Source organism: Gymnoscopelus microlampas (genome assembly GCF_963454915.1).
Source record: "Gymnoscopelus microlampas genome assembly, chromosome: 7".
NCBI lineage: Eukaryota > Metazoa > Chordata > Actinopteri > Myctophiformes > Myctophidae > Gymnoscopelus > Gymnoscopelus microlampas.
The window spans coordinates 27655781-27666876 of NC_139944.1; the positions used below are offsets into that span (position 1 = coordinate 27655781).

The 11096-nt window shown below is 40.5% G+C and overlaps 2 protein-coding genes across 3 annotated transcripts; one reads left to right on the plus strand and one right to left on the minus strand.

The window, feature by feature from the left end:
- The first annotated feature begins 203 nt into the window (after nucleotides 1-203).
- On the plus strand, nucleotides 204-2550 carry LOC311049365 (adenosine receptor A1-like). The gene is made up of 2 exons (XM_084062921.1): nucleotides 204-559; nucleotides 906-2550. The coding sequence occupies exons 1-2, from the start codon at nucleotides 246-248 to the stop codon at nucleotides 1549-1551; spliced, it is 960 nt and encodes a 319-aa protein (XP_083919047.1). The 5' UTR covers nucleotides 204-245; the 3' UTR covers nucleotides 1552-2550.
- Nucleotides 2551-3456: 906 nt separating this feature from the next.
- cUnh6orf89 (chromosome Un C6orf89 homolog) lies at nucleotides 3457-10682 on the minus strand. 2 transcript variants are annotated; one of them, XM_084062919.1, is made up of 8 exons: nucleotides 10354-10682; nucleotides 9281-9547; nucleotides 7798-7963; nucleotides 6669-6817; nucleotides 5195-5346; nucleotides 4779-4914; nucleotides 4008-4131; nucleotides 3457-3843 (listed from the first exon to the last, which is right to left on the minus strand). In XM_084062919.1, exons 2-8 carry the CDS (start codon nucleotides 9467-9469, stop codon nucleotides 3761-3763), a joined length of 999 nt encoding a protein of 332 aa, XP_083919045.1. In that variant the 5' UTR covers nucleotides 9470-9547; nucleotides 10354-10682; the 3' UTR covers nucleotides 3457-3760. The 2 variants fall into 2 exon arrangements, with proteins under 2 accessions (XP_083919045.1, XP_083919044.1); XM_084062918.1 differs by having other exon boundaries at nucleotides 9281-9541; nucleotides 10356-10681.
- Nucleotides 10683-11096: the final 414 nt, after the last annotated feature.

The following is an 11096-nucleotide window of genomic DNA, read 5'->3' on the forward strand; positions in this document are numbered from 1 at the left end:
TCCAACACATCTCAAAATAATACACATTTCCATATCAACGCCTGCACACAAATGAGCAATGTGAGCTCAGAATGAACGAAAAGGCAAAGCAGTGAGACTGAAACTTCCTCATAAGTTGCACAAGACGATAAGAGGCACTGCACTACTCTGCTTAGTCACTTCTCAGGATGCCCATCATGCCAGTGATCAACAACACTGTTGTTGGTCCTAACAGTGTGATAGGTGACACAGTGGATCTGGGAATAATGCTCTACACAGCACTGGAAGTGTTGATAGCCATTGGCTGCTGTTTGGGTAACATGTTGGTGATCTGGGCAGTGGGTTCCAGTAAACACCTATGGCAGCCCACCTTCTTTTTTATAGCCTCTCTGGCTATGGCTGACTTCATGGTGGGCTGTGTGACCATACCGATCGCTGTGGTGGTGAATGGGCGGCCAAAGACCTCGTTCCTCTCGTGTCTTTTCCTCAACTGTGTGGTGATCCTGCTGACAGTGGCATCAGTTTTGTCTCTACTGGCAATCGCTGTGGATCGCTACCTCCGTGTTTTCATGCCTCTCAGGTGAGCAGTCTCTGATCTGCAGCATAACCAGTTTCACCCATGAAAACAGTAGATGTGCAGGACCCTGTTGTACACTTATAGCACTGCAAGTTTATTTAGTTTACTCACACACACACACACACACACACACACACACACACACACACACTTAAATGTTTTATTTGAATCCACAAATGAATATTCATTTACAGGGAAACAAATGTAACAGGGTTAGACAGTTCATGGCCACCTAAGGGTACATATAGCATCTTCTCCTCCACACAGACAAACTGCCTAACAGCTGCTTAATTGTTTTCATGACCGTGTGGACAGCATATTATCATACCAACAATTCTCTTCTGTACAGGTACAAAAGTGCTGTAACACAAAGACGGTCTTGGCTGGTGGTGGCTGTGTGCTGGCTTGTGGCCATACTGCTGAGTTTCACCCCGATGTTTGGATGGTACAATCATGAAACTCTCTCCAAGCCTCTATCAGCAAACTCATCTACTATTGTCTGCGAGTTCGTAGCCGTTATTCCATACTCATATCTGGTTTACTTCAACTTCTTCCTCTGCACGCTGACACCCTTACTGGTTATGACCATACTGTACTGCTACATCTTCTGTACCATCCGGAGGCATCTCCGAGAAGGACCAGGAAGCGGTTCCCAGTCTCATGCCTACCTACAGAAAGAGAGACGCCTAGCAGGATCTCTGTCTCTAGTCTTGGCCATTTTCGCCCTTGGTTGGCTCCCTCTACACATCATGAACTGTATGACCTACTTTTCTAAGACAACAAACATACCCAACGCAGCATTCTACATTGGCATCCTGCTGTCCCATGCTAACTCAGCTGTCAACCCAGTGGTGTATCCATTAAAAATCAAAAAGATCAAGTTGGCCTACCAGAAGATATGGAAACTATATTTTGTATGTGGAGAAGACCAGCAAGGAAGTCAGAGCAGTCAGACTACAGACAACAATTTAAGCAGCCCGGTCAACAAGGACTGAAGCCAACAACATTCTTGACAAACCTACATGCAATATAAGCTTAATGGTCTCCTTTGTTCTGAAGGGCCAATTGGATTGAAGATTTTCACAATGAAATTCATTCTCTGTGCTTTACAAACACTTGTACAGTACAAGACAGTATATATTTATAGAGCAACCTTGTCAAAATGTTAAAGAAGGTAATATTAGACGGTGAAATTAATGGAAGATTTGGCATTATGTGTAATGATTTCATATTACAAAATCACCACAATGTCAATTTTAAGAAAAGCTGGACTCATGAACAGTATTCATTCAGGAAATGGTTTTGCTGACAGGAAAAGGAGCTTCCACTTTGCTTTTAAATTAGACGGTAAACAAGTTTCATTTCCATTTCATGTATCTGTGACCTAGTTCCAGCTCTGCAAGTTTTATGACCCGACTATCTTGGCAATTATTTTGATTTGAGTCGGAATAAACCACAAATATTATCAAATAAAGCATTATAATAGTGGTATAACTGCATTATGAATTATAATTTCAGAATTCATCCATCTGTTAAGTGGCTGTTAAAATCTTTAAAGGATTATTTTGTATTGTTTGACCATTTCAACAAAATATTCTTTATTTCTTGTCATTTAGCATCTTTTGTCATTCCATAAGACATTAATATACTGTACATCTGAGAAGTGGGTTAGTAATGTTTCACATTTAATACAGCATCTCCCTCAAACTATTTTATGGGTAGTTCACTTACAAATTACCTGCACTCCTACTGACTAGTTCAGTTGTAAGCCAACGTCTGTGACTGTGTCACAGCTATAGTTTAAAATATGCTTAGGTTTTTTGGCAATCCAGTATAGCTACCACAATTCGTTTTGTGGGTGGTTTACTCTACCTGAACTCCAGTAATTTATTTTTAATAGAATAAAACGATTTTATCAAAACATACATTTTAATCTGCTTGTTTTGTGTCTTTAATACAACACCTTAGGATTTTATGACTTGTAAATATTGTTGCTCAGCTTAAACAACAAATGCAGTTCGTTGATCACAATAAGTTACAAAATCAACTTCAAAGTCATTAAAAATGCAGATAAATTAAGAGTGATTGGCAAAATTCTATTAAAGAACCAAATAACTGAATGTGACAATTAAATACTGGCTCAATAAAGTGCTTTTACAGGCAAAAGGATGACAGACAGAAAAGCAATGACAATTAGCAAATAAATTTGACAAAATGTATAGGCTGAGAGGCACCCAACTTTGAAATAACAGAGATCCCCTTAAAAGCCATGGCACTAGCACAGCCAATCATAGCTGAAAGGAACATGAATTCAACTGCTGACAAACCACACCATTAACACACACAAAAAAAACATATTCATCTCTATAACTTTAAACCTGACATATTGTGAAACAGGTATTTGCATGAGCAGTGCCACAATGTCATATGAGCCATTTTCCAATGTAGAATTTATTTTGTGCACTTCCAGACCACAGATGACTTATCTTCCCACTCTTCTCAATGGGACACAAAGGCCACCTGTTCCACGATACAAATGCATCATAAATCATCCCAGCCATCTCCAAAAGAAAGTACAATATACCCAAATGTGAGACAAGGCATTCCATTACCTAGATCAGGAATGCTCAACTGGTTTCAAAATGGGATCTCAGTTTTGCACAGCCCATGAAGGCAGAATCAAATACAGTCTATTAAATAATAAAATATAATCCTCTATTAAAGTCATTTGTCCGTGGCCCTGTGAGAACAGCTCAAGACCGACTTTTGGGTCCTGATCCAACTTTCTGAGAAAGAGTGAACTATATCCTGTCAGACTTGAAATAGTTAAGGAAATATTCAACCAGAAGTGTTTAGTATTACAGAATTGATTTTGGTAATAGGAATTAAGTCACCAGAAATTTCTTAAGAACAGATTTTAATATTTTTAAGACATGGGCTTTTAAGACTTGGGCTTTTAGAGACGCAAGTGGGGAAACCTTTCGTTTTTAAGCTTTCACATTTTGTGTCCATTCCCATAACGGTCAAACTACTCTAATTAGTCACAATACACCTGAACAAGAAATTACACATCTCTTAGCCAACTGGCAGCAGTGTGGATAAGAGAGAGCGGTCTTCCATCCAAGTAAAGAATGTCCAAGTCCTTGCTCTCTCCCCCCCTTTTCCCTTTTAACTTTACTGTCCACATTGTAAGAGGACTCCTCTTCAAATGGCTGAACCGTCACAGATTATGTTTTGGCCCCTCCCAGGGAAGAGCTCCATCTGCCAGTAGCGGGAATCAGCATACACTAGTCAGGTTAAAGTAGAAAAGGTCAAAACGGTTAGATTGCAATAGTGTGGTTAAGTGAGGTTAAGTCCACTTACCTAACTGCCATTGTATATACAGTATGTTACTTCTATTGCACAAGGTGCAGTGACAACGTGTATGTGTATACAGTATGTGAAGTATTACCCATGTCTCCAGGTCCTAGCCAGAGATTGAAGGAGCTGCAGTGTTTCTGACACCGGTGGACAGGGAGCACACGGACTGTGGGCAGCCCCTCTCCAACCACCAACCAGCCCAGCACGCCAACCCCCTGGAACACACACAACATGAAGCCTACTTCAGACCAAAGATTCACCATGAGACAAAACAGGTTTAGAATGTTGCACAGAAAAATTGTGGCAGTCTGATTCTGAATCACCCCATCGCAGGTCGGCTGGTGCCGGCTGGCTTATTGAGTCTCATGAGATTCGATGTGCCAAATACCAAGCAACACGTTTCAGAATGTATAATAGGTCATGGCCAGTATTATGATTTCTGTGTTTATCTTGCTCTTGCAACTGTTACATTCCCATATCCCGCAGAGATGCCAAATCAGAGCAAAGAGGTCTCACATTGGCAACACATTTATACAAAACCCTTGGCTGTGGAAATTCTATAGCCTGGAGTTGCTAGTAGTATTGGTAGTTGGTTGTCTACAATATAATATGGAAATTGTGCTGTCAGGTACTGGAGTCTGTGCATCAAGGAAGAAGCCTGGATGTGGACTGTCCAGTTTTAGAATGTTGCAAACCACCGTTGCAAGTGGTCAGAAGTTCCACTTTTAACACTGCAGCAGACACAGACACATAAGCTTACTTTGTACTTTCGCATCACACATATAAATCTTAAACCGCTCTCAGACACAAAAACATGCATGCAGAGTGAACCCCAAAGTAAGCAAACACATACTAAACTCACCGTGCTCTGTGTGTTTGTGCTGTGAGTGACCAAGCAGCGCTGTAGTGTAGTACCAGCACTGTCCAGCAGGGGACAGAGCTCTGCTTTAGGGAACAGCCACCGCAGTACCTTTTCTCTGGTTGCAAAGCTAAACCTCCTAGTTAAAGTAAGACACAGAATGTAAAAGGATTTCATTCCTGACTGTGTGAGTCGTATAAAACAATAGGCACTTTTTGCAAGCCTGCTAAGGAACTCATTACTGGAAGACAACATGACATCATTCTCGCTTAAAACGTAAAAACAATATGTGTCAATAGAGAACAAAATACAGGGTGAGCTGCCTACTCTCCTTTAAAAACATACAAGAAAATATAATCACAGCATGCTTGGAGACTCACAGAAATGAGTCTGAAAATGAATAAGTGAAGGACATTTACCAGAGCAGGGTGAAGTTGGCAGGCCCTTGGGGGAAGCCTTGTTCATATGCCAGTAAGCTGTCCTCCTCCTCCAGTAGAATGGACATGGAGCCTGAATGGGCGGAGTAGAGTTCCTCCAGCTGCTGTCTCTGCAGGCAAAAAGACTTCCCTCCCTGGGCAGACCGACAGGATGGCGTACAGGAGCAGAGAGGGATGAAAGAATGCATAAAAGGAGAAAGAAAGAACATTGTTTTTTTTGGCTACTTAATTAGGGTGCCCAGACGCCCTGGTTGGTTTCAAGTTCTGTGCACAAATATCTCTAAAACACGCAAATGCACAGTTTTTAAAAATTCACTACCAAATTGTCCCAGTTTTCAGCATAATTAAAATAATAATAGCCATTTTCAGTGATAGCATAGATGCTTATCATGTACATGATCAACTAACCAATCAGAATACGTGAACATGTGTGTCAATCAGTTGTTGCCTGTATGCAACGATTATGGTGTGTATACATGTACGCAACTACGCATGATGAGTGAGCATGAACATGCGCATTCATTTAAGGGTCTCGGTTTAGGGGGTTGAAAATACGGTCACCCTATACTTACTATAAGGCTGGACACTGGACTAAAGTTTCATGGGACTCCCTCTTTCTTTGGTGTTTCGCCTTGATTGCGTCTAAACCCTGACATTTAACTTCAATAAAACTATGCCTAAACCCAACCCTAACCTCACAAACACTATGCCTAACCCTAATATTAACCTCACAGAAATTATGCCTAAACCTAACCTCAAAACCCTGTCCGCCCATGGGCGAAACACCAAAGAAAGAGACTCTCCCAAAGTTTCATGTTAACTTCCCTTTCTGGCATGGATGTCTTTTCGTTCCTCAATTTGCATTATTGGTTGAATCAAGTTCCCCACATGCTAAATTACAATGTTTTCCCTCAAAGGGATACCTTGAACAGTGATTTTTGAACACAACACTTATGTCAAAACGACTTTGACAGTGGTATTAATGAGATGAGGAAACCCTTTTATTTTATTTTCATATATTTTATTACCCTATCGTGGCTCAAGAAGGAGCCGTTTAAAATCAGAAACAAAATAGAGAAGCAATGAATAGTTCATATTAAGGCATTTAGGATTTTCATTTTTAAAAATTAATGCTGTTGAAGCAGTCCTTTTCTTGTACAACCTTGCTAGTCATTGGAAGAAGATAGAACACAAACTTCTAGATATTGTACTATTGATAGGATTATGGCAGAAACGCCAGAATATGTTACTTTGTTATCTTTGTTTGAATCCTCTATTGGAGCTTTAAAAAAAAAGGTTAAAAAAAGGTAAAACTGTAAAAAACAAAAAGGGGGGGGGGGGCGGTGTCACTGTGTCAATATAAAACCGTGTCAATGTGCCATTTTAAAGTACATCAAAAAGCAAATGTACTTGGTTAACATAACTGCATCATGGCTATGCATTGTGTTGTCATTACCTTCAGCAGTACAGGCTGGGGGCCCCTACGTAGGGCCACAGTCTCTCTTAGGGTCTCAGGGACCTCCAGCACAGAAGAGACCTGAGCACAGCCTGAACAGTTCACTAGGTTATGTCGGAGAGCACCTGCACTCCACCACTCATGGAAGCCTGTAGGAGAGAAATGTGATATAATCAGTAAGCGTTAATAAGGAGTCACATTCAAGAACGATTAGGATTACGGTTAGGATGAGATCATCTCAGATAATTGGGACAGTATGAGACATTTCCATTATGACTCCTGTGTTGATCCTGGTGTTACTAGCACCCTCAAACTGAGAATTAATTACTCCACCTACTAGTGATGCGCGGGTTGACCCGTAACCCGCGGGACCCGCGGGTCAACCCGCGGCGCGGGTGGGTCGAGCCTCAATTTGAGGCAATTATGCGGGCTGCGGGTGAGCGGGTCAGCCGCTCTCACACGCAAAAAATAAATAAAAAAATCACATGCTCTTCTTTTGTCTTTATTTCTAATAAGAATAAGAATAATAACAATAAGACAATTTGAATACACTTGGGGATTATTTTCTAACCATGATTTTACAGAATTATAGGTACGAACCGCGGGGCGGGTTGAGCCATAGATTTATATATGGGTTTGCGGGGCAGGTTGAGGTGGGTTGGGTTCCGTGGCGGGGAGGGGAGGGGCGGGTCATGAAAAAACCCGACCCGCGCATCACTACCACCTACTCAAGGTGCATGGAATCAAGGTGCACTATTATGGGAATAGGATCCTAGGATTCCAGATATGCTTGCAGTACTAAGTAAGGTAAAATCATAATCAAATCAAATCATCAGAATCTATAATGTGGCTAATCACTCATTTGGACAATATTGCCAAACGATATATTAGCGTTGTCCATTCTGAGAACAAAAAACAACCTAGACTTGTATTGGTGAAGGTTGGTTAGGGAAAGAATGCAGTCAGTCTAACGTCCTCACAGGGGTAGAAGTACAAGGGCGTGTGAGCACAGTACAATTCCATGTTAGTTTAACTTTCCATTTTTACACTCTCAAAGTTAATTTATTACTGTGAGTGTGTGTGTGTGTGTGTGTGTGTGTGTGTGTGTGTGTGTGTGTAACATTTAAACCTTGCAAGTTGTACTTCTTTGCAATAGGCAGAGACAGCAGGCGTATGTGACTGAGAGGCGAGGACCAGTTGTGTCCTCCCAGGTTGACCAGACCCAGATGGGGAGGGTTCTGTGGATAGGTGAAGGCCAGCACCACCACTAGCAGAAAGCCCACAGCTACAACAAACTGTGGAGTAAAGAGTAAATGCACTGAATTACAGTGGTGGACAATGTACTCCACACCATTACTTGAGTCAAAGTACACTCCTAGTGAACTATTACTCAACTTGACTACAAGTGAAAGTTGCTCTGTCAAATTTGTACTTGAGTTAAAGGAGTTACAGGAGTAGCCAACTTTCTTTTAAAAACACTTAAGCACATGCTTTTAAAAATACTTAGGTGTTAAAAGGTACGAGTTACTAAGTACATTTCTTTTTAATATCAATGCATTGCTGTATTACATTTTTGAGATTTTATAAAAACATTTCAGAGATTTTCAGAAAATATCAATAGTGAAAATAGAAGATCTACAACCTCACAACACTGTGACACGTTGTGAGGTTGTAGATCTGCTATTTAAACTACATTTGAAATAACGCTTAAGTGGTTAATAATGTACCTTTTCCATTCTTAGAAATGTAGTGGAGTCAAAAGGACGTGGGAAATGTAGTGGAGTGAAAGTCACAAGTATCCAAAAATACAAATACTTAAGTAAAGTACAGATACGTACTTAAGTACAGTACTCAAATAAATGTACTTTGCTACTGTCTGTGTCCACCACTGGTAAAGAGTAAGGAGCACTAAATCACTATAAGCACGCACATAGACATGTTGATAGTTTTGTAGTTGTGTTCAAGTTGTTGCTTTTTTTATGTGACAAATGTGATCAAATTAACGTATACAATTTTATTATTTATCAATCCAATTAGTTCAAAAACATAAAATGCTGATTCTGGTTGGCTAGCCGCCACTGTGCCTAGTAGAAACAAATGATTTACTAGACGCAACCTAATAGTACAAGAATACGGTTTGTTCCTGTAGTGCATGTCAAGGACCCCCAAATTGATACTTTATAGCCCGTGGACCCCCATTTGAAAATATATGCCAAGGCCCCCCATAAGAGAAGATTTTTACGAGACTATAGCAGTGACTTTCAACCATTTTAATTTCAAAGACCCCCAGTTGAACATGCATTAGGCCATGGACCCCCATCTAATGGCATTTCTATCTCTGGGACCCCAATTTATATTGTAAAATCAATGTTAATAACAGAGTTACAGATCCATACGGGTCAATTTGGTTCCTAACTATCTATCATTTAGCTGGGGACCCCCTGGAACTCCCTCAAGGACCCCTGGGGGTCCCCGGACCCCACTTTGAGAACCAATGCTATAGTGATCATTTTAAGCCGTTGCCAAAAATGACAGTGACTGCATGAGCATATCGATGGCGCTCTTCTCATCAGAACACATTCTGGACAATCATTCAACACTCTGAAGTGCACCTTGATGGTGGCTCGCAGGATGGGGAACTGAGGAGGGTCTCTTCTCGGTTCGTTGGTCTCTAGCACCTGCTTGATGAACTTCTCGATCTCCCTCTCTGACATGCCATAGCGATAGCCAGACTGGCGGAGGATGTCTATACTCTCTGACAGCTTGTCGTAGATGCACGGCTCACTCATGGTTGTCCCCATAGCATTTAAGTGTCAGTCAATATGGGCTTGGTGCTCTTCAACCACCATGGACTTCCATGCACATAGTGTCACCTACACACACACACACACACACACACACACACACACACACACACACACACACACACACACACACACACACACACACACACACCATGGTGGAAAAAGTAGTCAATTTATTTTACTTAAGTAAAAGTATCAATACTGCAATGTAGAAACACTCTGTTACAAGTAAAAGTCCGGTAATCAAAATTTAACTAGTAACTAAAGCTTCCTAATAATTGTAGTGGAATAAAAGGTACAGTATTTGACTCTGAGATGTAGTGGAGTAGAAGTAAAAGTACTGAAATAAGGAAATACTCCAGTACAAGTAAAGTACAAGTACATCAAAATTGTACTTAAGTACAGTACTTGAGTAAATGTACACTTTCCACCACTGACACACACACTAGACACTATGAGGTATGAAGTCAGGATTTAAAATGTTTCTCTCCAGACAGGCTAATGTTACATAGATTACAGACTGAACGACCCAAAAGCAGTTGAACATTAGATTACATTAAGTTTATGTTGAAGCAGGTGGCTGGCTAACGTTAGCAAGATGGCGAGTCTCCATAAACTTAATGCTATAGTTCATTTGAAGACGCAATTCCAAGGCCAACAGTCATGTTATAGTGTTACATTGTTTTAAAATTGTATTTTATTTCTTAAAAGCAATCAATTGTCACACTGTAAATAAAAACAAATAGTGTTTTAATCAGGTGTAATGATGTTAAAACCAAGAAACAACCTGGGACGACTAGAAGTCACTAGCTGGTGTTTACATGTAGCATGTTTACTTCTTCCAACGACACAAATAACAGATCAAATCACCAAATCAATCTACCTTAAGTATGCATCCGCTCCACTGAAGTCTTCAATGTTTCTTGCGCCTCATGTTATCTTTGAAAACAAACACAAAACAGCTCTTAATTCGCCATGTATGTCAGATTGTGCCTACACTTCCTTATTCGCCAATTTTTCGACGGTCTACAGATGAGCAGATTCGTCAAATTCACTTCCAAATAATAATGTTTTTTTCAATGTCAAACTTTAAATACCTTAACATTTTAATTGTTTATGCGATTTATTTATGTATTTTTAAAAGAAAAAATAATACGAAATAAACAATACTATCAGGTAGATCGTGTAATCTGCGAGCACTAACGCTAAGTTAGGTCTCTCAAAGTAGGTTACAACATCTTACAGCAGGGGGCGCAGTTATTCAATAAACATTTGACAGCAGTCTCGAATCCCATATTCTGGGGTGTGCTGTCGCACTGTGATTGGCTAGATGGTTGTCTAGGCAACCGGTGACTGACTTCCACCGTTAGGTAGGTAAACACTAACCTGACGCTACCAGATCCAAACAGCTTGCTCCACACATTGAGGAACCTGGTTACTCAATACCGCCACCTCTGGCAGGGTCAGGTTAGGTAAACACAGCAGCAAGCAAACCGTGACAGAACAATTTGATGTTAAACGAGTAGTTCACCCCAAAAAATACTTATTTTCTATCAATTACACGCCCCATGAGGCCTTGAATTCATGGAGATATTTTGTTTTTTTGTCGCATTCCTGAGCCGGT

What these genes read in the sequence shown, in the direction of transcription:
- LOC311049365 (XM_084062921.1), top strand. Translation starts at nt 246, where the DNA reads ATGCTCTACACAGCACTGGAAGTGTTGATAGCCATTGGCTGCTGTTTG. An exon ending in CGTGTTTTCATGCCTCTCAG is followed by an intron (nt 560 to 905) that starts GTGAGCAGTCTC and finishes TCTTCTGTACAG; the next exon opens with GTACAAAAGTGCTGTAACAC.
- cUnh6orf89 (XM_084062919.1), bottom strand. Translation starts at nt 9,469, where the DNA reads ATGGGGACAACCATGAGTGAGCCGTGCATCTACGACAAGCTGTCAGAG. An exon ending in GCCAACTTCACCCTGCTCTG is followed by an intron (nt 4,915 to 5,194) that starts GTAAATGTCCTT and finishes TACTTTAACTAG; the next exon opens with GAGGTTTAGCTTTGCAACCA. An exon ending in GCTAGGACCTGGAGACATGG is followed by an intron (nt 3,844 to 4,007) that starts GTAATACTTCAC and finishes TAACCTGACTAG; the next exon opens with TGTATGCTGATTCCCGCTAC.